General features: G+C 64.7%; 1 protein-coding gene across 3 annotated transcripts; it reads left to right on the top strand.

The window, feature by feature from the left end:
• The first annotated feature begins 1,628 nt into the window (after window positions 1-1,628).
• Window positions 1,629-27,060, top strand: LOC102447046 (septin-4-like). 3 transcript variants are annotated; one of them, XR_012897113.1, is made up of 13 exons: window positions 1,629-1,798; window positions 2,524-2,844; window positions 3,140-3,233; window positions 3,570-3,656; window positions 7,263-7,386; window positions 14,631-14,765; window positions 15,135-15,252; window positions 16,403-16,504; window positions 16,894-16,990; window positions 17,239-17,401; window positions 21,030-23,287; window positions 25,887-25,986; window positions 26,822-26,861. XR_012897113.1 is itself a non-coding variant. In XM_075904974.1 (12 exons), the coding sequence occupies exons 1-12, from the start codon at window positions 1,727-1,729 to the stop codon at window positions 26,879-26,881; spliced, it is 1,473 nt and encodes a 490-aa protein (XP_075761089.1). In that variant the 5' UTR covers window positions 1,632-1,726; the 3' UTR covers window positions 26,882-27,060. The 3 variants fall into 3 exon arrangements, 1 of the variants encoding a protein (XP_075761089.1); XR_012897114.1 differs by having other exon boundaries at window positions 21,030-23,197; XM_075904974.1 differs by lacking the exon at window positions 21,030-23,287 and having other exon boundaries at window positions 1,632-1,798; window positions 26,822-27,060.
• Window positions 27,061-27,391: the final 331 nt, after the last annotated feature.

Consider the following 27,391-nt stretch of genomic DNA (forward strand, 5'->3'; position numbering starts at 1 on the left):
CCAGGGCTGTGCGCAGTGCAGATACCCATCTGTCACACAGGCGTCCCGTGTGCCCAGGGCTGTGCGCAGTGCAGATATCCGTCTGTCACACAGGTGTCCCGCGTGCCCAGGGCCGTGCGCAGTGCAGATACCCGTCTGTCACACAGGCGTCCCGCGTATCCAGGGCTGTGCGCAGTGCAGATACCCGTCTGTCACACAGGCGTCCCGCGTGCCCAGGGCTGTGCGCAGTGCAGATACCCGTCTGTCACACAAGCGTCCCGCGTATCCAGGGCTATGCGCAGTGCAGATACCCGTCTGTCACACAGGCGTCCGGCGTGCCCAGGGCTGTGCGCAGTGCAGATACCCGTCAGTCACACAGGCGTCCCGCGTGCCCAGGGCCGTGCGCAGTGCAGATACCCGTCTGTCACACAGGCGTCCCACATATCCAGGGCTGTGCGCAGTGCAGATACCCGTCTGTCACACAGGCGTCCCGCATGCCCAGGGCTGTGCGCAGTGCAGATACCCATCTGTCACACAGGCGTCCCGCGTGCCCAGGGCTGTGCGCAGTGCAGATACCCGTCTGTCACACAGGCATCCCGCGTGCCCAGGGCTGTGCGCAGTGTAGATACCCGTCTGTCACACAGGCGTCCCGCTTGTCCAGGGCTGTGCGCAGTGCAGATACCCGTCTGTCACACAGGCGTCCCGCGTGCCCAGGGCTGTGCGCAGTGCAGATACCCGTCTGTCACACAGGCATCCCGCGTGCCCAGGGCTGTGCGCAGGTCAGATACAGGTCTGTCACACAGGCATCCCGCGTGCCCAGGGCTGTGCGCAGTGCAGATACCCGTCTTTCACACAGGAATCCCGCATGCCCAGGGCTGTGCGCAGTGCAGATACCCGTCTGTCACACAGGCGTCTCACGTATCCAGGACTGTGCGCAGTGCAGATACCCGTCTGTCACACAGGCGTCCCATGTATCCAGAGCTGTGCGCAGTGCAGATACCCGTCTGTCACACAGGCGTCCCACGTATCCAGAGCTGTGCGCAGTGCAGATACCCGTCTGTCACACAGGCGTCCCGCATGCCCAGGGCCGTGCGCAGTGCAGATACCCGTCTGTCACACAGGCGTCCCGCATGCCCAGGGCTGTGCGCAGTGCAGATACCCATCTGTCACACAGGCGTCCCGCGTGCCCAGGGCTGTGCGCAGTGCAGATACCCGTCTGTCACACAGGCGTCCCGCGTGCCCAGGGCTGTGCGCAGTGCAGATACCCGTCTGTCACACAGGCGTCCCACGTATCCAGGGCTGTGCGCAGTGCAGATATTCGCATGTCACACAGACCTACCCAGGCTCAGCCCATGGAAACGGGCCATTGAGATGCCCTGGGAGGCTCCTGCCTCTGCTGGACCAGGCCAGGGATGGGAGAGGAGGTATCCAAAGGTGAGAGCTGTGGGGCCTACATCAGCCCTGGCCGGTCTGCGAGCAGGAGGTGGGGGGCTGTCGCGGCTGTAGTGAGGCTGTGAGGGGCTCACTGGCCAGCCAGGCGGTGCTGCCTTCAGGAGCTGGGCAGCTCGGGATGGGGACAGGGGAGGTTCCCACCCAGCAGCCTCCTTCCGCGGCCTTTGAACTTGTCCCTGACTCGATTTCTTCTCCTCTCGCCCCACCCCGCTGCACTCAGGCCGCAGAGCGGGCAGGGGGCGCAGCTGCTCCCAGGGTGTCCGAAGAGCCCCCGCCCTGTGCAGCGCAGCCGGCCATGGGGGAAGGAGGCAGCCCCTGCCTCCCGGAGCGTGCCACGGAGCTGGCCGAGACCCCTGGCGAGCAAGCAGTAAGAGTCTGAGCTGCCGCTGGAGCTGCATGGGAACGTCCCTCCAGCCCAGGCCATCCCACCCCGCTCCCCGGGGACCCCAACGCTGGCCACGGGGGCCCTGAATCCCTGGGGTGCAAGGAAGATCTTTCAGTGTCCTGACTCTCCCCATGCTTTCCTAGGCCTTCTTGGGGCATACGATTATTAACAGCAGCTTCCTTGCACGCCTCACACTAATGCTTCCTACAGGGCTAGCGGTGCACAGAGCCTTCCTTGCACGCCTCGCACTAACGCCTCCTACAGGGTTAGCGGTGCACAGCGCCTTCCTTGCACGCCTTGCACTAACGCCTCCTACAGGGCTAGTGGTGCACAGCGCCTTCCTTGCACGCCTCGCACTAACGCCTCCTACAGGGCTAGCGGTGCACAGCGCCTTCCTTGCACGCCTTGCACTAACGCCTCCTATAGGGCTAGTGGTGCACAGCGCCTTCCTTGCACGCCTTGCACTAATGCCTCCTACAGGGCTAGCAGTGCACAGTGCCTTCCTTGCACGCGTCGCACTAACGACTCCTATGGGGCTAGCCCATGGGGCAACTGCTGAGCTGAATGTAACCTGCAGACGCAGGTAACAAGCCCTGAGCTGGAATGACCAGGCTGCGCGCAGGGGCTGGTTCCGCGGCTCTCGCTCCCTCGTGTCTAACTCTCTAAACCAGCCTGCTCCTCTCTCTGCCCTGCCCCCATCTCTGCAGATCAAGCGCTTCCTGAAGGAAGACTCGGAGGAGGCCGAGCTGGCCCAGTTCCTGAGGGAGTTCCCTTCGGACGAGAGCTTTAGGAGAGCGGAGCCAGAGGAGGGCCAGAGGGCCCCTGGCCAGGGCCACGTGGATCCCAGCGAGGTCCCCAGCGTAGCCCGGCCCGGGGCCAATGAGCTGCTAGACCAGAGGGAGCTGAAGCCCTTCTCCCGGCCTTGGCCCCTGGACTGCCCGCAGCAGCACATCGCGGCTCCGGCACCACTGAGCCCCTCACGGCCCAGGAGCCCCTGGGGCAAGCTGGATCCCTACGACTCCTTGGAGGTACGGTGCACCTGGGGCAGGCCTCTCCGGCCTAGGGAGCCAGGGCTGTGGGGCCTGCCCGTGAGACGCCAGGGCCCCAGGACTCTGCATGAGGACAGGGCTCACCCGAAATCCTGCCGGGGCCGAGTGCGCCCAGCTCCCTGGGAGTTCCAGGAGCGGGCCCGACGCTGAGGCCGGGGACACGAGGCTTTTCCCCTGGGCTCCTGGCCAAGAGCGGCGCTAGCGCGGGGCAGGCCAGCGAGCGCTCTCCCCCCCAGCGGGCGCTCCTCCCGACTCACGCCGCTCTCCCCTGCAGGACGATAAGGAGTACGTGGGGTTCGCGACGCTCCCCAATCAGGTCCACCGGAAGTCGGTGAAGAAGGGCTTTGACTTCACGCTGATGGTGGCAGGTAGGCGCCCTGGCAGGGAGCACTGGGGGAATTCCCAGGGAGAAGAGACCCCAGCAGGGCAGGTCACCCTCGCTCCGTAGGAGCCATGGCAGCCGTGGAGCAGAAGTGCGTCCCATTCCTCTCCCCAGAGGCCCTGGGGTGCCCGGGCTCTAGCCAAGGCCCCGCGGCAGCTGCCTTTGGGGCGGGCTGACGGCAGAAATCCCCGACACTCAGGGTCTCCGGTGCTGCCTTTGTTCCTGGAGCAGCAGGTGCAGATCCTGTCTCCTCGAGGGCCTGGGACAGGGGCCCTCCTGCCTTGCTTGGGAGCTCCGTGACCCCTCTGCTTCTGCTCTCTAGGGGAGTCTGGCCTGGGGAAATCCACCCTGGTGAACAGCCTCTTCCTCACGGACATGTACCGGGACCGCAGACTGCTCAGTGCCGAAGGTGAGAGGAGGGACCACTGCCGGCCTCCCAACTCACGGGACACTAGGACTGGCAGGGACCTCGGGAGTCATCGAATCCAGTCCCCTGCCCTCCCGGCAGGCCTCATCCCTGATCGAGATCCTGTCCCAGCTTGGCGCAGGCGGCAGGGCAGCACCCTGGGGTGTAACCCCCCCCCCGGCCTCTTAGCAAATGACCGTTGTGTGCCTGGGCCCTCTGGTGCTGTTCGTTTGGACGCCTCTGTGGCGTTCAGACCCCTGGGGCCCAGGCTGGCTCCCATGGGGGCTGGGGGAGCTTGCTTTGGCCCAAGGAGCCCTAGCGCTGCGCAGAGGCGGAGGGTTTGGCCCACGGGAGCGTCTGTTGCTCAGCCGGGTGTTTGGCGGGAGGCTGTGTGCTCTGCCAGGGCCGAGGGACCCAGGCTGAGGAGCGCAGGGAGGGGCCTGGCGGCTGTTGTTTCCCTCGGGGAGCCCCCCCCCAACGGCTTGGCCCACACTCTCCTAGGGCTGCTGCAGCCCTCGGCAGGCGGCTCCCGGCTCTGACAGCGCAGCGGGGCTCTGCCCTGGCTGCTCCTTGGCTCCGTGCCCCTCCGCTGCTGCTGGCTGTCGTGCTGACGCCCCCTCGCTGCAGATCATCTCTTGGGCATCTGGCTTTTAGAAAGAGCCGCTAGGGCTCTGGCCAGCTTCCAGGTGCCCAGAACAGCCCGGGCCTCTGTGCAGGGCCCCAGCCTGCATAGCCCAGGCCCAGACCCGTGGCCGCCCAGCAGAGGGGACAGGCCGGAGCCTAGTCAGTTTCCGACAGTTTTCCTGACGGGTGACCTGGGCGCAAATGTCCCCGGCCAGCCAGGGAGCAAACCAGACCCAGTTGTACCAGACAGTCGCAAGCGCCTCGGGCTGAACGTTGCTGGGTAGCGACTCCTCCGTGGGCGATCAGCGGTAGCCCCTGCACTTCGGCCAGCTGGACGCGCCACAGGGGCAGCTCTGACCTCTGCCTCTGGGCTCACGCTCCCCATGAAGCAGTTTGAGAAACTCTCCTTGGGCTGGCAGTGCAGCCCAGGGCCCCAGCGCAGCTGCCTGTGCTTGTTTGCCTAAGGACGCCCTGAACGTCGCTGTCCCCTCATGCCCTGGCTGCTGCGCTAACTCAGGGCACCTCCTTCCAGCCTCTGCAGGTCTGCGCTGGCCCCTGGGAAGGCCCGTGCGCAGGGAGGGGCCGCAGGGGGCACACGAGCCCTGGCAGAAGGTGCAGCGGGAAGCCATGCTGGGGGAGCGGCGGCCCCCCTTTCCTCTGTGTCCCCGCAGGAAACTTGTGTGGATCCCCATAAATCGGGGCTGGGCAAGTCCTGGAGGCCCACGGTGGCTGAGCGAGTCCTAGGCCCCCTGCAGCTCTGGGCTGGCCGGGCCTGGTGCCGCCTGCCCTCGCGGCTCCGGGCTGGTGCAGCGCTTCCCCGCCAGGTGCCCCGGGGGGGGCGGGCTCTTGCCCAAGCCGGGCACCCGCTGCCCGACAGCAGCTTCCTAAGGTGGGCGTCCTGCTTTGGGGGAGCACGAGCCGCCTCCTCCAGCAGGCTCTGGAGGGGTTGGAGCAGGGAGGGCCCGACTCCCCCCCCCCGTATGCTGGGGAGCTGGGCCTGGCCAGTCATCGGCGGGAGCTCCAGGCCTCTGGTCTGGTCCTGTCTGGCGCCTCGGTCCCAGCGCAGAGTCTGGGGCTCGGCTTGAGCCGGCTGCCAACATTCGAGTCTCTTTCCCCGCGAGCTGGGCCGCGGATCAGCCCTGGCACCGGCCCTGCAGCAGAGAGAGGCCGGAGTAGCCCTGTGGGGCCAGCAGGGCACGAGCCTGGAGACCCGGGTCGCGGGCTGCATCCGGCAGTGCCAGACCCGCAGCGGCCTTGTGCAGTTAGTGGGAGTCCTCACGCAGGGGCACTTCACCCCCTGCCAGCAGCAGGCCCGGGAGCTGCCCGCGGGCCAGGGCGAAGCAGGGTGTGGTGCACTCGTTGGGCCTTGCTCCTCAGGCTACCAAGGGGAGCAAGACCTGGCATCTTTTCCTGGCTCCGCCACTGGCAAGCTGGGTGTCCTTGGACAAATCGCTTCAGCTCCGTGCCTCAGTTTCCCCAGCTGTAAAATGGAGACTGGCGCTGGCGTCCTGGGAAGGCGTGTGGGCTCGTTTGCGATCCCTGCGAGTTGGCAGCTGTGCGCCTCAGGCCGGCTGGATGTGCCTGGAACCGCCGGGAAGGTTGCGTCTCACCCACCGCAGGAGGGCGTGGCCGTGCCGCTGGGCTGCATTGATGCTGCTAGTTCCAGCCTGATGCATGTGCCCTGCAGGGCCCCTGGCCTGCAGCTGCTTGGCTGGGACAGTCACTGTGGAACCTGGAGCAAATCAGGGCCTAGGTGCTGTGCAGGCCAGGGAGGGCCCGGGGGAGGGGCGTGCACAGCTGAGCTCACTGCATGCACCCTGGCATCCCTGCTTCCCCGTCCCCAAGTGCCGCCCTGCCCCCTCCATTTCACAGGCTCCACCTTTCTCCCACCATGCAGGGCTCTGTGCCCCCAGCTGCAAAGGGGGGAGGAAAGCGGCCCCCCCTCTGTCCCAGGCTCCCCGCAGGGCCGCCCTTCCCCCTCTCCTCTCCTCTCCTTCCCTGGCTGTCAGCCGCTGCCCCTGCGCCCTGGCTCCCGCTGGCTCTGTCCCAGTGGGCACCGCCCCAGGGCCTGGCTGTGAGCCGCTCGGCCTGCTGGCCCTGCCTCGCCCGTGCCAGGGGCCCGGACTCCCCTGGCAACCACCCACGGGCCTGAGCCCATCCCTCCCTTCCCGCAGCCCTGCCCAGCTGCTCCCGGGGAGCTTCGCCCCACCATCCCCTGCCCCCGGGCGTCACCACCCACGGAGCAAGCAGGGCCAAGTCCCAGGACAGGCGTGTGGTGGGGGAGCGGAGCCAAGAGCTCTGTCACCCTGGCTCTTGTGCCCTGAACGAGGGCCAGCCCCAGGCAAGCGGGCTGCGGACACGAGGGCTGTCCCCTCTGAGCGCCTCAGAGCGGGGGAGGAGGCTCCGAAGAGGCCAGGCCGTGGTCTGCCCCCACAGCCCTGTCCCTGTGCTGCGGAGCAGATGGGCCCTGCAGGTGTAGCTGTGCATTGCCCCCAGGCCATGCCTGTGCTCTCTGGTACCTGGCTCTGGGCCTGTGCTAGCAAGGGGCAGCGGACCCCAGGGTCTCGGCCCTGCTGGCCTGTGAGTAGCTCCCCTGAGTACTGCTCTGGAGCGGCGGGGCAGCCGACCCACCCCAGGGTCTCGGCCCTGCTGGCCTGCGTGTAGCTCCCCTGAGTACTGCTCTGGAGCGGCAGGGGGCAGCCGACCCACCCCAGGGTCCCAGCTCAGCCCCTGCCGGCCTGTGTGTAGCTCCCCTGGGTACTGCTCTGGAGCGGCGGGGGGCAGCCGACCCACCCCAGGGTCCCGGCTCAGCCCCTGCCAGCCTGTGTGTAGCTCCCCTGGGTACTGGTCTGGAGCGGCGGGGGGCAGCCGACCCACCCCAGGGTCCCAGCTCAGCCCCTGCCGGCCTGTGTGTAGCTCCCCTGGGTACTGGTCTGGAGCGGCGGGGGGCAGCCGACCCACCTGCCGCCTGTGCTGCCCTTCCAGAGCGCATCACGCAGACGGTGGAGATCACCAAGCATGTGGTGGACATCGAGGAGAAGGGGGTGAAGCTGCGTCTGACCATCGTGGACACTCCGGGCTTCGGGGATGCCGTGAACAACACCGAATGGTACGTCCCGCAGCAGAGGGAGGGCCAGGGCCCCACAGCTCGGCTGGCAGGAGGAGCTGGGTCCCTGGAGCGAGCACAGTCAGAGCAAGCCCCACAGCCCATGCCATGCTGGCTGGAGCAGGTGAGCCCTGCCTCACTGAACTGCTCCCCTCCTGGGCTCCTAGCATGGCGGCTGGCGACCAGCCGCATGGGGCAGGTCGTGTGCCGAGGGGCCAGTCCAGGGAGCTGGTCCTGGTGTCAGGCTTCTCAGGGCAGTTATGGAGAACCCTGAAGAAGGGGCTTACGGGTGATGGGGGCCACGTTCACAGCTGCCCACAATTCCTGGCTTTCCAACCTGCCAGGTGGGTAAACGGCCGGTCTGGTCGGGCTGTTTGGTGCCCTGTGATTATCTGCACCGGGCATGCACCGCAGGGGAGAAAGACTGGGGCACGTCAGCTCGCCTGCCCACCGAGCCCCCGGGTCAGGGGGTGAGCATGCAGGCCCTGGCCCTCGCGAGCTTCCCCCGTTCCCACACCCCAACTATATATACAATAGTATAGGGGGCTAATTTAGCTACAACTAATCAGGAAAGAGATCTTGGAGTTATTGTGGGTAGTTCTCTGAAGACGTCCATGCAGTGTGCAGCGGCAGTCAAAAAAGCAAACAGGATGTTAGGAATCATTAAAAAAGGGATAGAGAATAAGACAGAGAATATTTTATTGTCCTTATATAAATCCATGGTACGCCCACATCTTGAATACTGTGTACAGATGTGGTCTCCTCATCTCAAAAAAGTTATATTGGCACTGGAAAAGGTTCAGAGAAGGGCAACTAAAATGATGAGGGGTTTGGAACAGGAGGGTATGTCTACACTACCCCGCTAGTTCGAACTAGCGGGGTAATGTAGGCATACCGCACTTGCAAATGAAGCCCGGGATTTGAATTTCCTCGTGGAATGAGGAGTTACAGTAGTTCGGAATAGGAAGCCTAGTTCGAACTACCTAGTTCGTGCCGCGTGTAGCCGCGCTGCACGGGGTTCGAACGAGCGGGGATTTAAAAATGGCAGAGCCCCGCTTATGCAAATGAAGCCCAGGAAATTCAAATCCCGGGCTTCATTTGCAAGTGCGGTATGCATACATTACCCCGCTAGTTCCAACTAGGAGGGTAGTGTAGACATACCCGGAGAGATTAAAGAGACTGGGACTTTTCAGTTTGGAAGAGAGGAGACTAAGGGGGGATATGATAGAGGTCTATAAAATCACGAGTGGTGTGGAGAAAGTGAATAAGGAAAAGTTATTTACTCTTTCCCAAAATATAAGGACTAGGGGCCACCAAGCAGGTTTAAAAAAAATTAAAGTTTTCTTCACACAGCGCACAGTCAACCTGTGGAACTCCTTGCCTGAGGAGGTTGTGAAGTCTAGGACTATAACAGGGTTTAAAAGAGAACTAGATAAATTCATGTAGGTTAAGTCCATAAATGGCTATTAGCCAGGCTGGGTAAGGAATTGTGTCCCTGGCCTCTGTGTGTCAGAAGGTGGAGATGGATGGCAGGAGAGAGATGGCTTGATCATTCCCTGTGCAGTTCACTCCCTCTGGGGCACCTGGTATTGGCCGCTGTCGGCAGACAGGACGCTGGGCTGGATGGACCTTTGGCCTGACCCCGTCTGGCCGTTCTTATGTTCTCACGTGTGGCACAGAGAAACGCCAGAGCTTCAACCAAAGGAAGTGACGAAACCAACCTACTAGTTGTAAACAACACCCAGGAGGCAGATCTTCAATTTACAGAGGGGGACCTGAGGTAGTGACAGGCTGGAGGCCACCCAGACCATTCGCCGAGGAAGAGAGCTGCCGTAAAGCCAGACTCGAAACTTCCACAAGCCAGCCGCCCGTGATCGGCCGGGCGCACTCAGCACATGCTGTACTAGGCCAGCCACCCGTGATCGGCCGGGCGCACTCAGCACATGCTGTACTAGGCCAGCCGCCCGTGATCGGCCGGGCGCACTCAGCACATGCTGTACTAGGCCAGCCGCCCGTGATCGGCCGGGCGCACTCAGCACATGCTGTACTAGGCCAGCCACCCGTGATCGGCCGGGCACCCTCAGCACACGCTGTACTAGGCCAGCCGCCTGTGATCAGCCAGGCGCACTCAGCACACGCTGTACTAGGCCAGCCACCCGTAGTCAGCAGGGCACCCTCAGCACACGCTGTACTAGGCCAGTGCTCAGCACACGCTGTACTAGGCCAGCCGCCCGTGATCGGCCGGGCGCACTCAGCACACGCTGTACTAGGCCAGCCGCCTGTGATCAGCCAGGCGCACTCAGCACACGCTGTACTAGGCCAGCCGCCCGTAGTCAGCAGGGCACCCTCAGCACACGCTGTACTAGGCCAGTGCTCAGCACACGCTGTACTAGGCCAGCCGCCCGTGATCGGCCGGGCGCACTCAGCACACGCTGTACTAGGCCAGCCGCCCGTGATCAGCCGGGCACCCTCAGTACATGCTGTACTAGGCCAGCCGCCTGTGATAAGCCGGGCGCGCTCAGCACACGCTGTACTAGGCCAGCTGCCTGTGATCAGCCAGGCGCGCTCAGCACGCACTGTACTAGGCCAGCCGCCTGTAGTCAGCAGGGCACCCTCACCACACACTGTACTAAGCCAGCCGCCCGTGATCGGCCGGGTGCACTCAGCACACGCTGTACTAGGCCAGCCGCCCGTGATCGACTGGGCGCACTCAGCACACCCTGTACTAGGCCAGCCGCCTGTGATCAGCTAGGCACCCTCAGCACACGCTGGACTAAGCCAGCCGCCTGTGATCAGCCGGGCGCGCTCAGCACACGCTGTACTAGGCCAGCCTCCCGTGATCGGCCGGGCGCACTCAGCACACGCTGTACTAGGCCAGCCGCCCGTGATCGGCCGGGCCCACTAAGCACACCCTGTACTAGGCCAGTCGCCTGTGATCAGCCGGGCGCGCTCAGCACACGCTGTACTAGGCCAGCCGCCCGTGATCAGCCGGGCGCGCTCAGCACACGCTGTACTAGGCAGCCGCCTGTGATCAGCTAGGCACCCTCAGCACACGCTGTACTAGGCCAGCCGCCTGTAGTCAGCAGGGCACCCTCAGCACATGCTGTACTAGGCCAGCCGCCTGTAGTCAGCAGGGCACCCTCAGCACACGCTGTACTAGGCCAGCCGCCCGTGATAAGCCGGGCGCGCTCAGCACACGCTGTACTAGGCCAGCCGCCCGTAGTCAGCAGGGCACCCTCAGCACACGCTGTACTAGGCCAGCCGCCTGTGATCAGCCGGGCGCGCTCAGCACACGCTGTACTAGGCCAGCCGCCTGTGATCAAACGGGCGTGCTCAGCACACGCTGTACTAGGCCAGCCGCCTGTGATCAGCCAGGCGTGCTCAGCACACGCTGTACTAGGCCAGCCGCCCATAGTCAGCAGGGCACCCTCAGCACACCTTGTACTAGACCAGCCGCCCATAGTCAGCAGGGCACCCTCAGCACACGCTGTACTAGGCCAGCCGCCCGTAGTCAGCAGGGCACCCTCAGCACACGCTGGACTAAGCCAGCCGCCCGTTATCTGCCCGGAGCGCTTAGCGCACACTCTGCACCAGGCCAGGCACCCGTAATCAAACTAGCGCGCTCAACGCACACTCTGCTCCAGGCCAGCTGCCCGTTATGAGCCCGGCGTGCTCAGCACACACCTTAATAGGCTAGCCTCCTGTAATCCGTCCAGCGCTCAGCACACGCTGTACTAGACAAGCTGCCCATTATCAGCCCAGCGCGCTCATCGCACACTCTGCACCAGGCCTACCACCTGTAATCAACCCGGTGTGCTCAGCCCACGCTATACTAGGCTTGCCTCAGCCTGGCGCGCTCAGCATACACTATACAGCACATTGGCTTGATTATGGGGGGCTGGCCTGGTGTGGAGTGTGCACTGAGCATCCTGCGCTGATTGCAGGTGGCTTGCCTGGTGCAGAGTGTGCGCTGAGCGCTCTGGGCTGATCACGGACGGCTGGCCTAGTTCTTGGGCTGATCACAGGCGGCTGGCCTAGTGCAGAGTGTGCACTGAGCGCACTGGACTGATCGCGGGCGGCTGGGCTGGTGCAGAGTGTGCGCTGAGTGCGCCGGGCTGATCGCAGGCGGCTGGGCTGGTGCAGAGTGTGCGCTGAGCGCGCCGGGTTGATTGCGGGTGGCTGGCCTAATGCAGAGTGTGCGCTGAGCACGCCGGGCTGATCACGGGCAGCTGGCCTAGTGCAGAGCGTGCGCGGAGCACGCTGGGCTGATTACGGGCGGCTGGCCTAGTGCAGTGTGTGCGCTGAGCGCGCTGGGCTGATCACAGGCGGCTGACCTAGTGCAGAGTGTGCGCTGAGCGCGCCGGTCTGATCGCGGGCGGCTGGCCTAATGCAGAGTGTGCGCTGAGCACGCCGGTCTGATCGCGGGTGGCTGGCCTAGTGGAGAGTTGCGCTGAGCACGCTGGGCAGATCGTGGGCGGCTGGGCTGGTGCAGAGTGTGCGCTGAGCACGCTGGGCAGATCGCGGGCGGCTGGCCTAATGCAGAGTGTGCGCTGAGCACGCTGGGCAGATCGCGGGTGGCTGTCCTAATGCAGAGTGTGCGCTGAGCACGCCGGTCTGATCGCGGGCGGCTGGCCTAATGCAGAGTGTGCGCTGAGCACGCCGGTCTGATCGCGGGCGGCTGGCCTAGTGGAGAGTGTGCGCTGAGCGCGCTGGGCTGATTGTGGGCAGCTGGCCTAGTGCAGTGTGTGCGCTGAGCGCGCCGGGCTGATCGTGGGCGGCTGGCCTAGTGCAGTGTGTGCGCTGAGCACGCTGGGCTGATCACGGGTGGCTGGCCTAGTGCAGTGTGTGCGCTGAGCGCGCTGGGCTGATCATGGGCGGCTGGCCTAGTGCAGTGTGCACGCTGAGCACACTGGACTGAACGCGGGTGGCTGGGCTGGTGCAGAGTGTGCGCTGAGCACGCCGGGTTGATCACGGGCGGCTGGCCTAGTGCAGAGTGTGCGCTGAGCGCGCCGGGCTGATTGCGGGCGGCTGGCCTAGTGCAGAGTGTGCGCTGAGCGTGCCGGGTTGATCACGGGCGGCTGGCCTAGTGCAGAGTGTGCGCTGAGCGTGCCGGGTTGATCACGGGCGGCTGGCCTAGTGCAGAGTGTGCGCTGAGCGCACCGGGCTGATCGCGGGCGGCTGGCCTAATGCAGAGTGTGCGCTGAGCGTGCCGGGTTGATCACGGGCGGCTGGCCTAGTGCAGAGTGTGCGCTGAGCGTGCCGGGTTGATCACGGGCGGCTGGCCTAGTGCAGAGTGTGCGCTGAGCGCACCGGGCTGATCGCGGGCGGCTGGCCTAATGCAGAGTGTGCGCTGAGCGTGCCTTGGCTGATCGCGGGCGGCTGGCCTAATGCAGAGTGTGCGCTGAGCGCGCCGGGCTGATCACGGGCGGCTGGCCTAGTGCAGAGTGTGCGCTGAGCGCACCGGGCTGATCGCGGGCGGCTGGCCTAGTGCAGAGTGTGCGCTGAGCGCGCTGGGCTGATCGCGGGCGGCTGGCCTAATGCAGAGTGTGCGCTGAGCGTGCCAGGCTGATCACGGGTGGCTGGCCTAGTGCAGAGTGTGCGCTGAGCGCGCTGGGCTGATCGCGGGCGGCTGGCCTAGTGCAGAGTGTGCGCTGAGCGCGCCGGGCTGATCGCAGGCGGCTGGCGTTACATTCCTAGAGCTCTGAGGGTGTGTCTACACTACAAAGTTAGTTCGAACTAACGGACGTTAGTTCGAACTAACTTTCCTAGGCGCTACACTAGCGCTCCGTTAGTTCGAACTTAATTCGAACTAACGGAGCGCTTAGTTCGAACTAGGTAAACCTCATTTTACGAGGACTAACGCCTAGTTCGAACTAGCTAGTTCGAGCTGCCAGCCTGGCCACCCAGGAGCAGGTGTGCATGAAAATCAAGGGGGTCCACTGAGACCCCCGACCCTGAGCCCTGAGCTTACAATGGCCGTCCTGGGTCAGACCAAAGGTCCATCTAGCCCAGTAGCCTGTCTGCCGACAGCGGCCAACCCTAGGGACCCTGGAGGGGATGGACTGAATACAGTGACCAAGCCATTTGTCTCGTGCCATCCCTCTCCAGCCTTCCACAAACCTTGGGCAGGGACACCACTCCTACCCCCTGGCTAATACCACTCCGTGGACCCAACCTCCATGACTTGATCTCACTTCCCTTTAAACTCTGTTCCAGTTCTAGCCTTCACAGCCTCCTGCAGCAAGGAGTTCCGCAGGTTAACTATTTGCTTTGTGAAGAACAACAACTTTCTCTTACTAGTTTGAAGCCTGCTACCCATTCCTTTCCTTTGGTGCCCTCTAGTCCTTCTTTATGGGAACTCAGGAAGAACTTTTCTGAATGCACCCTCTCCACCCAACCCCTGCTTTTAGAGACCTCTATCCTGTTCCCCCTCCGTCTCCTCTTTTCTAAGCTGAACAGTCCCAGTCTCTGTAGCCTCTTTTCATCTGGGACCTGTTCCCAACCCCTGATCATGTTAGTTGCCCTCCCTTCTCCCAGCCTTTCTCTTCCCCTCTCCCACCTCCTTTTCCCAGTCTCCCCCAGTTTTTTTCAATAAAGACAGAGTCAATGTTGGAAGAAACGTTATCTTTATTTTGTACATCAATAAGAAGGGGGGCTAGGGAAGGGTACGTGGAAGGAGGTGAGGGAGGAATGGGGTACGAGCCCCCGATGGGGAGGACTGGGCTGGCTCTGCGGGCTTCTGGGGGTGGAAGCTCTCCTGCAGCCCCCCAATTGCCCCCTCTCCCCAGATGGCAGCCTGCGGCAAGTGTAGCCGGGCTGATGGCCGAGTGGTGTGATGTGCACAGTGTGGGTACTCAGGGCACTCCAAGCCAGAACTTCTTTGCAAGCGGGGCACCCCTGAGAACTGTCTGTCCGGAGTGGGGGTCGGGACCCTTTAAGCGCAGCCCTCGGCTAGCCTGAGACAGCATCTCCATGCTCTAAGTCCTCCTCTTATGCCCTGCCGGCACTGCTTCTGGCCATCCTTAAGCCCGGTTCAGAGTCCACTCAATGTGGACATGCTAGTTCGAATTAGCAAAACGCTAATTCGAACTAGTTTTTAGTTCTAGACGCGTTAGTTCGAATTAGCTTAGTTCGAATTAACTAATTTGAACTAAGTTAGTTCGAACTAGCGCTGTAGTGTAGACGTACCCTGAGTGTGCCTGGTGTGGGCTCCATGGCTGTCTCTAGCCGGTCTCCTCTCTTCCCAGCTGGAAGCCCGTGGCCGATTACATCGATCAGCAATTTGAGCAATATTTCCGGGATGAGAGCGGCCTGAATCGGAAGAACATCCAGGACAACCGTGTGCACTGCTGCCTCTACTTCATATCGCCCTTCGGCCACGGGTATGGGACCACCCTGCCCATCCCTCCCTCCTTCCCTGGGTGTGCTGAGAACCCCCGCACTCCACATGGGCCCTGCGCCTGCCAACGAGACCTGCTGCTCCTTAAGCCGTTGCTGGCCTGGCGGCCGGGGGCAGAGCATGGTGAGACGCTCCCGGCCAAGCACTGGCCGGCACTGCTGTGGGAATGCTTGCAGTGCCGGGGTGCCCGCTTGCAGTGCCGGGGTCCTAGCTAGGAACTGGCCGGGCACGGCACTGGGACGCTCACGCTGCAGTCCCGGCTGACGCTGCCAGGGCCGTGCTGGGCAAACACTTGGTCGCTAGGGAATTGCAGCCGCGGTTTCCACGGGGTGACTCTGCTCTCTGTTGGCAGCCTGCGGCCCCTGGACGTGGAGTTCATGCGGGCTCTCCATCAGCGGGTGAACATTGTGCCCATCCTGGCCAAAGCCGACACCTTGACGCCCTCAGAGGTGGAGCGCAAGAAAAGCAAGGTGGGAATTTCCGCTCCCCCTGCCCCAGTAATGGGCCGCTCGGCCTTCCCCAGCCAGCACAGCCTCTGGACTCTGCTCGGCACCGTTCCAGCCAGCCCAGAGAGCCGTTGTTTGCTCCCTGGGAGCGTGCCTGCACTGGGGGCCCCGCCTACCCCACCTGTCCGCCTGCACCAGGAGGCCCGTCTGCCCCGCCCACACCGGGAGCCCCGCCCACCCAGCCTACCCCACCTGACCGCCTGCAGCAGGAGCCCCACTTTCCCCGCCCACACCGGGAAACCTGTCTGTCCCGCCCACCCCACCTGACCCACTCACACCGGGAGCCCCGCCTTCCCCGCCCGCACTGGAAGCCCCACCTACCCCGCCCACCCCACTTGCCCCGCCCACCCCACTTGCCCCGCCCACACCAGGAGCCCCATTTTCCCCACCCATCTCACCTGCCCTGCCCACACCAGGAGCCCCACTTTCCCCACCCACACTGGGAACCCTACCCACCCCACCTGCCCCACCCACACCGGGAGCCCCACCCGCCCCAGGAGCCCCGCCCGCCCTGCCCACTCCACCTGTCCTGCCCACACTAGGAGCCCCACTTGCCTCGCCCACCCCGGGAGCCCCACCTGCCTTGCCCACCCTGGGAGTCCCGCCCACCCCAGGAGCCCCACCTGGCCCCCCTGTGTCACCTGCCCCGTCCGCACCAGGAGCCCCGTCTGCCCTGCCTGACTGCCTGGCGTACATGTCCGAGTGCAGCAGGTGCTTTGAGCGCCTCTCTGCCACCTCCCCCCCCCCCCCCCCCCCCCGGTGTCCTGCAGGGGAGCCAGGGCCTGTGGGCACCAAGGGTTCAAACCCAGGCACACGAGTGCCCCCTCCCTAGCCAGGACGGCTTGTGCCCAGAGTCAGGAGAGCTGGCCTGGGGCGAGTTAGTGGCAGGATCCTCAAGGGCACAGTGGGTGGAGAGAGACAGAGGGGAGAGCAGAGGGACCCTGGGGCAGGAGACCGTGGCCTCTGTGCCACGCTGAGGACCGGCCCGTGTGACTCTGTGGCTCAGCGCGACCTGGCCGGACAGACAGCAGGTGCCTGCAGGTGAGCCCAGCGAGGCGCTGCCAGGCCGAGCTGAGCACCAGCGTGTCCCTCGGGGGCTCCTTTCTCGGCCCAGATTCGAGAGGAAATTGACCGTTATGGGATCCGCATCTACCAGTTCCCCGAGTGCGACTCGGACGAAGACGAGGATTTCAAGCTGCAGGACCAGGCCCTGAAGGTGAGCGGGGGTCTGGCTGAGCTCTGGCCTGGGGCACGTGCTGCCAGGCACGCCTTTGCCCACGGAGAAGGGCCGCTTTGTGTCCAGCTTTGTTGGGAGGTCTCACGTGGCAGAGCGCAGGAGCCCTGGGCTGGAAGGGTTACAGGCCACGGGCAGGCAGCAGGGTGGGGGAGGCCGGCACATGGATCAGTGGCCGCGGGAGGGGCTGCTCAGCTCTGACACCCGTGGAAATGCAGCGTGGGGGGGCAACGCGACCGGCGGCTCTGGGACTGCTCTCAGGCAGCCTGGGCACAGCCCCAGCGCCCCGGGGGAGTCAGCCAGTGCACACGGACCCCGGAGACCCAGAGCACCTCTGCTGGGCCAAGGCTAACCCTGCAGCTCTGTTCCAGGAGAGCATCCCTTTCGCTGTGATCGGCAGCAACACGGTGGTGGACGCCAAGGGAAGGCGAGTCCGGGGGCGGCTGTACCCCTGGGGGATCGTGGAAGGTATGGCGACTGGGCGGCTTTCGGCCTGGAGCCCCGGGGCTGCTCTGGCCCCGGCTCTGGGCTCTAGTGCTCACCGCGTGGCCGTCTCAGTGGGGCTGCTCCGGGGCTAAGATTCGTCCCACCTCCCTGTGATGTGGGGCATGGCGCCTGGCCTGCTGCAGGCCCTGCCCAGCTCGGCATCCCCTCACGAGGGGATGTGCCTGCCCACCGGTTCTCCCAGCCGTCTGAGCCGGGCCCCTCCCCTGCAGTGGAGAACCCGGCGCACTGCGACTTCGTCAAGTTGCGCACCATGCTGGTGAGGACCCACATGCAGGACCTCAAGGACGTGACACGCGAGACCCACTACGAGAACTACCGGGCCCAGTGCATCCAGAGCATGACCCGCATGGTGGTGAAAGAGAGGAACCGCAAGTACGGGGGGAGCGGGCACAGTGGCTAGGGGGGCCTGGGGAGGGGGCGCAGCAGCTGTGGGGGGAGGGGCACAGCGGCTCTGGGAGGAGGGGGCACAGTGGCTGGGTGGACGGGGGCGGGGGGCACAGCAGCTGTGGGGGGAGCGGGAACAAGACCTGACTGCTGAGGGACAGTAGGCCGGGGCGGGGGGGGAGGATGGGCACAGGGACAGTGGGTCGGGGCGGGGGGAGGATGGTCACAGGGACAGTGGGCCGGGAGGGGAGGATGGGCACAGGGACAGTGCGTCGGGCCGGGGGGGAAGGATGGGAACAGGGACAGTGGGCGGGGGGGGGGGAGGACGGGCACAGGGACAGTGGGCCGGGGCGGGGGGAGGATGGGCACAGGGACAGTGGGCCGGGGGCGGGAAGATGGGCACAGGGACAGTGGGCCGGGGGCGGGAAGATGGGCACAGGGACAGTAGGTTGGCACGGGGGGAGGATGGGAACAGGGACAGTGGGCCGGCGCGGGGGGAGGATGGGCACAGGGCAGTGGGCTGGGGGGGAGGATGGGCACAGGGACAGTGGGCCGAGGCGGGGGGGGGGGGGTGGATGGGCACAGGGACAGTGGGCCAGAGGGGGAGGATGAGCACAGGGACAGTGTGCTGGGGCGGGGAGAGGATGGGCACAGGGACAGTGCGCTGGGGGGGAAGGATGGGCACAGGGACAGTGGGCTGGGGGGGGGGGAAGATGGGCACAGGGACAGTGGGCCGGGGCGGGGGGGTGGATGGGCACAGGGACAGTGGGCCGGGGCGGGGGGGTGGATGGGCACAGGGACAGTGGGCCGGGGGGGGGAAGGATGGGCACAGGGATGGTGGCCGGGGCAGGGGGGAGGATGGGCACAGGGACAGTAGGCCGGGTCGGGGGGGGAGGATGGGCACAGGGATGGTGGCCGGGGCAGGGGGGGGAGGATGGGCACAGGGACAGTAGGCCGGGTCAGGGGGGGAGGATGGGCACAGGGACAGTGGGCCGGGTCGGGGGGGGGGGAGGATGGGCACAGGGACAGTGCGCTGGGGGGGGAGGATGGGCACAGGGACAGTGGGCTGGGGCGGGGGGAGGATGGGCACAGGGACAGTGGGCTGGGGCGGGGGGAGGATGGGCACAGGACTGCGCCCAGGGGAGGAGGCAGGCCCGGGGGCTGCATGTCATGCTTGTGAGACGCACACAGGACCCTTCGAGGGGAGGGGTCACTGCCACACGTATTGGAAGTAGAGGCTGAACCTCTCTAGTCCGGCACTACCCAGGGTCCAGCTCGATGTGAGTGAGCCGGGCGCCCACTCATCGGGGGGTGGCCAAGTTTCCCACAGTCCCCTGAAGTTTGTTTGCAGCCCCCGGTGCTGGCGCTCAGGGTTCTGGGCTGCTCTTTCGCTCTAGCTCGGCCCTCGGTGTCTGCTAAGAGCCCACTGGCTGCCGCAGTGCTGCCGTGCTGCTGGACACCAGCCTCCCGCGGTTCCGCAAACCCTGGTCCGGCAGCGCTCAGGGCCCCAGGGTGCTGGACTGGAGAGGTTCGGCCTGTGCAGCGGGAAGAGCAGTAGATGCATTGACACACACACACGGGGCGGGTCTGCCTCCCGCGTTCCTGGCCGAAGCCTCCCATTCTCATGCTTGTCAGATCCCATTGGAGTCGATGGGCTTTGCAGCGTCGTGCTGCACCCTTGAGCCGCGAGTGCCGTTAATCTTGGGGTTCCCGCGTCCCGCGGTGGTTATTGGGGGCGTCCCTGTGTGATCTCTCGGTTGTCTCACCTTCGGATGCTCTGCTCATCTCCAAGTTGGCTGGACACGCGATGCCCTTCACACTTCCCCTCCGCTCGCCCAAACAGCGGGCTGGAGGGTGCAGGCAAAGGGTTGCACAGTTGCGCAGCACTTCACAATAGACCTTTATGCAGCTTAGTCTACACTGCAGACAAGAAGCCAGGGTGCCGTGCATGGTGGAATCCTACAGCACGGGGAAGCAAACCTCTTCGTGGGGCCTATGCCATTACTATACTTAACTTAAACCAGCACTGACATACCACGTCCTGGTTACATGGGGGACGGAGGAGGGGGCGCAGGGACTGGGAGACGGGGGAAGGGGGACAGATTGCGAGATGGGGAGGGGGCACAGGGACTGGGAGACGGGGGAAGGGGGACAGATTGCGAGATGGGGGAGGGGGCACAGGGACTGGGAGACGGGGGAGGGGGCACAGGGACTGGGGGACGGGGGACTGGGAGATGGGGGAGGGGGGACACAGGGACTACGGGGGAGGGGACAGGGACTGGGAGATGGGGGAGGGGGTCACGGGGACTGCGGGATGGGAGAGGGGGCACAGGAACTGGGGGACGGGGGACAGGGGGACAGGGACTGGGAGACGGGGGAGGGGGGTTACAGGGACTACGGGGGAGGGGACAGCGACTGGGAGACGGGGGAGGGGGCACAGGGACTGGGAGACAGGGGAGGGGGGTCACAGGGACTACGGGGGAGGGGACAGGGACTGGGAGACGGGGAGGGGGAGGGGGCACAGAGACTGGGGGACAGGGGAGGGGGGTCACAGGGACTTCGAGGAGGGGACAGGGACTGGGAGACGGGGGAGGGGGGTCACAGGGACTACGGGGAGGGGACAGGGACTGGGAGATGGGGGAGGGCGGTCACAGGGACTACGGGGAGGGGACAGGGACTGGGAGACGGGGGAGGGGGGTCACAGGGACTACGGGGAGGGGACAGGGACTGGGAGACGGGGGAGGGGGGTCACGGACTGGGGGACGGGGGATGGGGAGGGGGGTCACAGGGACTACGGGGGAGGGGACAGGGACTGGGAGACGGGGCACAGGGACTGGGGGACGGGAGACTGGGGGAGGGGGGACACAGGGACTACGGGGGAGGGGACAGGGACTGGGAGACGGGGGAGGGGGCACAGGGACTGGGGGACGGGAGACTGGGGGAGGGGGGACACAGGGACTACAGGGGAGGGGACAGAGACTGGGAGATGGGGGAGGGGGCACAGGGACTGGGGGACTGGGAGATGGGGGTCACAGGGACTGCGGGACGGGGAAGGGGGCACAGGGATCGAAGACGGTGAGGGTGGGGACCTGAGGGGAGGAGCTGGAATACTTGTCACGCCATGGTGGCATAACACGACCGTGGGCTGGAATTGGGCCTGGGGGGTGCAGGCCAGAATGGTGAGGGTGATGAACGTGGCCAGGCCGGCTCCAGGGCGATCCGACTGTGCTCCGGGAGGGGTCGTGCGACCTGTGGAACCCCTCGCTGCTGTGCACTGCTCTGCTCGTTTTGCCCACGTGCAGCTGGTGGCCGAGGGCTCGGGGCAGGGCAAAGCAGGCCCGGCCCATGTCTCTGCAGTGCTCTCCCGTCGGCGCTGAGCTGTCGGCCCACAACTTCTGCTGTCTTGCAGTCAGACAGCGGCTGCGCTTTACACCCCCTGGCTCTGGCCCTCGCTGCTGCTTCTCTTCTCCCCCGTGGAACGAGAGCAGCCGGGCCCACTCAGGGCTTGGTGACTCCCAGGGAGGAGCTAATGGGGCGGCTCTAGTGGCTTGTTCATGGTGATGAATCTAAGCGCGACTCTCCGTCTACGTTGCTTTGTGGCTTCGCCCTGGGGAAGGAGAGAGTCGTCCACCGTGGGATTGTGCTGCAGCGACTGCTCCCTGGAGTGACCACACGTCAGATGACACCAGGCAGCACTGTCTCCCAAGGACACCGGCTGGCTGGGAGCTACTGTGGCTTGCTGGAGCCCTGGTCCCTTCCCTCATCGGGGTCTCAGCTTTCCTTAGCGGTTACTCTGGTTTGCTGTCACAGGCTGCAGCTGGCCCTGAGTGTCTGTTCTCCCTGCATTAGTCCATAAAAAGTATTTGGTGTCTCAAACTGCCTTGATCCTATCCATGTCTCCTCCAGACAGTGACCCTGCTGTGACCACGCCAGGCCACGGTCCATGTCTCCTCCAGACAGTGACCCTGCGTGACCACGCCAGGCCACGGTCCATGTCTCCTCCAGACAGTGACCCTGCTGTGACCACGCCAGGCCACGGTCAACGTCTCCTCCAGACAGTGACCCTGCTGTGACCACGCCAGGCCACGGTCCACGTCTCCTCCAGACAGTGACCCTGCTGTGACCACGCCAGGCCACGGTCCACGTCTCCTCCAGACAGTGACCCTGCTGTGACCACGCCAGGCCACGGTCCATGTCTCCTCCAGACAGTGACCCTGAGTGACCACGCCAGGCCACGGTCCATGTCTCCTCCGGAAAGCCACAGGCACTTACCTGCTGAGGCCAGCATGGCGCAGCCACCTGCATTGCAGAGCCGTGGGGACACTGTCTAACTTTCAGGCAACTGGCCAAGCAGGAATTCCGGCCACCGAGAAGTGGAGCTCAGCAAACACCGGATGGTCAGAGCCCAAAACCAGGACTAGAACTCAGTCCCTCAGAGCCCCTGGGATAGTGATGTGCTAACTGATTTCAATGGGACCTAAGCTACTAACCCCCATGAAACCAGCAAGCAGCAGGTGCCAACGTGCACTTGAGAACCTGAGCTAATGCGCCGCGGGCGAGGGGTTTCGTTTGGCTGCGCAGCTGGAGCCATGCCATGTCCAGAGGTGAAGCAGGGCTGCTGAGAGCCAAGGGGGGCTTGTGGCCAGTGTGTGGGCTCAGGGGGCACAGGACAGATTAGCTGCTCAGGCGAGAAGGGAGAAGGGAGAAGGGGGGTTGGGCAGCTCTGAATGCAGCGGCTGCAGTGAAAGTATCAGTTCCCACCGGATTGACAGGGACTTGTTCCTTCCCTGCTCAGTTGTAGCAGACTCCTTGCGGGCAGCCACGCTCCCTCAGCGGCTGGCGGGCTCACTCGGGTCGCATGCAGTAAGCCCAAGACGCCCTCACGCATTCCTGGATGATCCAGGAACGTCGGAATCCACTCTTGCTGTAAGGCGCCCCGCCCCGGAAGGGGAGGGGGGAGGGGGGAACCCCCCCTTTTCACCGTACTATTGTCGGGCGCGCCCCTCCTATTGCTCAAGGATCTCGTAATCCTCGCTAGTCTCGCCGTGCTATGCCACGCACGGGTTACACCGCCGCCGCTTCAGCGACCACACAGTCGGGAAAGGGGGAGAGGAAGGGGGTCCGGGCCCGCCCTTGCTCCGGGCCCAGAGTCAGGACACTGGTCCTCACTCACAATGGGGGGGTCTGCGAACCCTAAACTCCCCCGCTCACAGGTTCCGCGGCGCCGCCCTGGGTCACTTCTTTCTCTCCCCGGTCCGTTCTCCGTTATCCTCGGCCCCCTGGGTTTAACCTCACCCAGGGCCGCCAGTACCCGGTCTCCCACGGCTCCTCCTGGGCTGCCCTGTCCCTCCGCTCACCTCCCCTTACCGGGCGGGCAGCGGCTATTTTTAAATCCCCCGCCCGACGCAGGGCGATGACGTCTCGCCCTGCATCATCTGCGGGCGCCGCGTCTCTCCGTCGCGTTGGTGACGTCACGCTTGGTGCGGGGCCGGGTGGACGCCGATTCTCCCTGTCGCTCGGGCCGGCCGGCCCTACCAGCGTCTCCCCGGGTTCGGGGCGCCCCCGGGCCGTGGCCATCTCCGGAAGTGGCGGGGCTGCCCCGCCACATTTGCCCAGCCTCCAAGGGCCACATTGCCACTGCGGCCTGGCTGCCACGTCCACGCCATGTCTGGCCTTCCAGCTGTGACTAGGAATGGGGCCACGGGGCAGACTCCTACTCTCGCCTGGCACGGGATGCAGCGGAGACAGGCGCTGTGAAACCCCCCATCCTGGATCCTGGTCGTGGTGATTGTCACTGTCTCTTTCCGTGGCATGAGAACAGCCACACGGGGTCAGACCACAGGGCTCAGTGCCCCCGAGGGAGTGAGCAGATTAGTGAGTTTGCACAAGCCATGTGGACTCCCCAGCAATCGTGTTCGTCTCTGTGTCCGACACGTCTGTTCCGAGCTCTCGTTGCAGCCCACATGCCCGGCAGGGAGCTTACACTTGCCGGCCTGATTGCCGGGATCGCCCCACGGCTGCCAGTGCTCTGGGAAGAGCCCAGTTGAGGCCACCGGTCACGCCGCCTGGGTGGGAGTTCCCTTGGGTGATGCTGGCTGCTCCTTATGGGGTTTTCGGAAACCTCATTGCTTGGCCTTGGCCCGGGCCAGTCGTGGGGCTTTGTCACATCTTCTGCAGGGACGGCCAGTTCAAGCAGCTCCTCCCTGGTGCTCCTGGATCGGCTGGGCCCGCTGCTCTGCCGGGCCACCTGCTTCTCTCTCACTTTTGGTCTCTGTTTCGGCCTCCTGCCCAGTGACACTTCCTGACTTTAGGGTCCTTCTCTTTTCCTCAGTGGGATTCGACCTCGGTTCTCAAGGTGCCTTCTGGCCTCTCACTGGCTCCTTGACTCCCGCGTTTAGCCACAGTGGCACCTTTTTGGCCCCCTGCCATATAGTGGGGGTACCTGGCTGGTGGCTGGGCTGGGGTGACCCCCCCCCCCCGGCTGCTGGCTGTACCACGGCCCAGCAGGGTAGCTGATGGGACAGGGAGGTGACCTGTCCGACCAGTTACCTCCCAGGGAGAGGAGCAAAGGGAGGAGGGGAGGCTGCCCCTGGCTGGGGGCAGGGCTGGAAGGGACAGTTTTAGTTTCTGTCTGGGATCATGGAGGAAGCTGCCTAGGCAACGGGCTGGGATTTAGGGGCCTAGGCTCCCCCATCTCAAGGGGGGCTGAGGCATCCTAGGCCTGCCCTGGAACCAGATGACTCCCTGGCTGTGTCTAGACTGCACCCCTTTTGTGGGAAAGGGATGCAGATTAGACACAGCGCAATTGCAATTGAAGCGGGGATTTAAATCCCCCCCGCTTCATTTGCATGAACATGGCTGCCGCTTTTTTCCGGCTCGGGGCTTTTCCGGGAAAAAGCGCCAGTCTAGACGGGATCTTTCGGAAAATAAAACCTTTTCCGGAAAGGTCCCTTATTCCTCTTAAAATCAGGGATAAGGGATCTTCCGGAAAAGGTTTTATTTTCCGAAAGATCCCGTCTAGACTGGCGCTTTTTCCCGGCAAAGCCCCGAGCCGGAAAAAAGCGGCAGCCATGTTCATGCAAATGAAGCGGGGGGGATTTAAATCCCTGCTTCAATTGCAATTGCGCTGTGTCTAATCTGCATCCCTTTTCCACAAAAGGGGTGCAGTCTAGACACAGCCCCTCTATTCGACTGGCTGGCGGAGTCTGTTCATGCCACTACGGGGGTGCAGGAGGCAGGGAGCCCCGACGCGCCGCCACATCCCCTTACTCTGTTTTTTAATTTGGGGTGCACCTTTCATTTGAGCCTCTCCTATGGTGTAGAAGGAGTCCAGTCCAGTAAAGCAAGGGAATGCTGCTACCGTGGTGTGATGTGGTGTCATTACCTTGCTGGTCTCTGTGCTTGGGCTGCGGCTGTGGGTGACCCCCACTGGCCTCTGTCTGTGAGCACGGCCCAGCGGGGGGGGGACGCCTTGAGGGCCCCCGTGACCGTGACTGAACTGGCCCTACCGGCTAAGGGAAGGGATGGAACAAAGGAAGGGGCAGTTTCTGGCTGGAATCATGAAGGAGACAGGCCACGGAGGGGGCTGGAGTCTAAGGGCCGAGGCGCCCCGTCTCCCATCTGGGCTGGGCTGTACCCTGGGGAAGCTCTAAACCCCCCCGTTGTACCAGCCGGCGGAGCTGTTCTTGCTGCTCCAGAGCTGCAGGATCTGGGGACCCCGACGTGCTGTCGCACGTGGCTTCCGCTAGCAACCTCTGCCCAAGTGCCTAGGAGTCAGGACAGGCCGTCTTACCAACCTCCCTGGACAGCTTCCGATCCCCGCTCACTGCCCCGGCCCAAAAGGTGGGAGCCGCCTGGTTCAGGTCTCGGCCCATGGTGAGCTTGTGCGGGAGGTGCCGCCCGGCCAGTCGCACCGTCCCTGCAAAGGCCCCCCTGCTGTGTGGAAAGGAGCCTCCGTCCTCGGGCAGCTCCCGCAGCGCATGGGCTACGCCTGCCTCTGTCCTTCCCCGTGGGCTGGCTGACTCGGCCTGGCTTGGAGGCCTGCGGGTGTCAGTGGCCCTATGTGGGTGGTGACCTGGACGCATTTCCCAAGCCCAGAGCCTCCCCAGCCAGGCTCCTCAGAGGCTGAGGTGGGGCGGGGCCGTGGACCCACCACAAACTACAAAGCCAGGAGCACAGACCCGGCAGAGTCTGCCTTGCGCGCTCCGTGGGGTCGCGACCCCCGTGCCCGCTGGCTGCATGGTGCCAATGCAAATCGACATGAGCCCAGGAGTCGCAGGCCCGCTCCAGCCCCCCTAGCGTGGGCTCGGGGGGGCGGGAAGGGGCGGCCATGGGATGGGCTCGTGCGCCCTCGGGCCTCGCTCTGCGTGTGCGCCAGGCTCCTGCTCGGTCGCTGTTCTCAGCCCCAGCCCCAGCCCCGATGCCTCCTGCCCGCAGGCCCGCTCACTGCCTGTGTCTCTCCTCCTGCCCCCAGCAAGCTGACGCGGGAGAGCGGGACGGATTTCCCCATCCCAGTGATCCCGGCCGGGCCCGACGCGGAGACGGAGAAACTCATCCGGGAGAAGGACGAAGAGGTGAGGGCCGGGCCCGTGTCTCCTGTCCAGGGCTGTGTCAGCACTGCCCTCTCCCCCCAGCACGCTCGGCGCTGGGCTCTGGCCCCTCCACTCCCCAGGGCCCCTTCTCCTTCCTCTCCGGCTGTGCACGGCCTCCTGGGCCAGGGGAGCCTCCCCGCAGGGTGGGGCTTCGGGCGGCCCCCAGGAGTCCGTGCCACCCTCACTGGCCCAGGTGCACTCCTGGCAGGCGGCCCCTCCGCCAGCTCAGTGCAAGAGCCGAGCCAAAGCCAGGCCTGGCCTGGCGCCCAGCCCCCTCCCTGCTCTGCTCACTCCCCTGCTGCTGGAGTGTGCCGGGGACCCCCTTTCTCTGCACTCCTGGCTTTGCACAGCCATGCTGGCCTGGCCCTGCCCCGGCTCCCTGTCACATTTCACCCCGGAGCAGCATGTAACACTCGCTGGGCACGGGCAGACGGAGATCGGGCAAATCAGGCTCCACAGTGACAGAGAACTAGTCTTCTGTGCTGTAACGTCCACTGGGGCTGGCCCACCTGCCAAAGGCCCAAGGGAGCACAGCTGGCACTGCCCCGGGGAAGCTCGCAGCACCGCGGTCCCAGCTGGCACTGCCCCGGGGAAGCTCGCAGCACCGCGGTCCCAGCTGGCAGTGCCCCGGGGAAGCTCACAGCACCGCAGTCCCAGCTGGCACTGCCCCGGGGAAGCTCGCAGCACCGCGGTCCCAGCTGGCACTGCCCTGGGGAAGCTCGCAACACCGCGGTCCCAGCTGGCACTGCCAGCATCTCTGTCCCCAGAGCAGTTGGCTGGGGGAAGCTGGCCCTCCCATGCATTTCTCCCCTTGCAGTTGCGGCGGATGCAGGAGATGCTACAGAAGATCCAGAGACAGATGAAGGACTCCCACTAGCACCCAGCCCTTCCTGCTCTTGCCCCGCTCACAGAAATGTTTACGTCAAGCCCCAGCTGTCAGGGCCAGCTCTGCTGCTCAGTTCCAAAAAGGCACCCACAGCCTTACGCTGATGCAATGGACTCTCGCTGCACTTTCCTCCAGCGACACACAGGAAATAAAGGCTGATCTGCGCCCGAGCTTCTGCAGCTGCCCCTTGGCCCCCCCCCCCCATGCCAGCTCTGGCTTGGACTCAGCCTGCTGCCTCGGCGGGCGCCTGCAACCCCCACCTTGCACATCCGCAGCTGATTCCCCAAGGTCTGAGTCAGGCTCAGCAAGGAGCCGTTTTCCTCAGGTTGAATATGTGGTGGCCGGCTGTCTGCGTGTGGCCGGCTGTCTGCTTGTGACTGGCTGTCTGCGTACGACTGGCTGTCTGCATGTGGCCGATGGCTGGCTGTCTGTGTGCGACCGGCAGCCGGCTGTCTGCGTGTGGCCGGCTGTCTGCTCGTGACTGGCTGTCTGCGTATGACT

Source organism: Pelodiscus sinensis, chromosome 21, assembly GCF_049634645.1.
Source record: "Pelodiscus sinensis isolate JC-2024 chromosome 21, ASM4963464v1, whole genome shotgun sequence".
In the NCBI taxonomy this organism is placed as follows: Eukaryota; Metazoa; Chordata; order Testudines; family Trionychidae; genus Pelodiscus; species Pelodiscus sinensis.

Coding starts and splice junctions, on each gene's coding strand:
- LOC102447046 (XM_075904974.1), top strand. CDS start 1,727: ATGGGGGAAGGAGGCAGCCCCTGCCTCCCGGAGCGTGCCACGGAGCTG. Junction 14,766..15,134: donor ATATCGCCCTTCGGCCACGG/GTATGGGACCAC, acceptor CTCTGTTGGCAG/CCTGCGGCCCCTGGACGTGG. Junction 16,991..17,238: donor CCCCTGGGGGATCGTGGAAG/GTATGGCGACTG, acceptor CCTCCCCTGCAG/TGGAGAACCCGGCGCACTGC.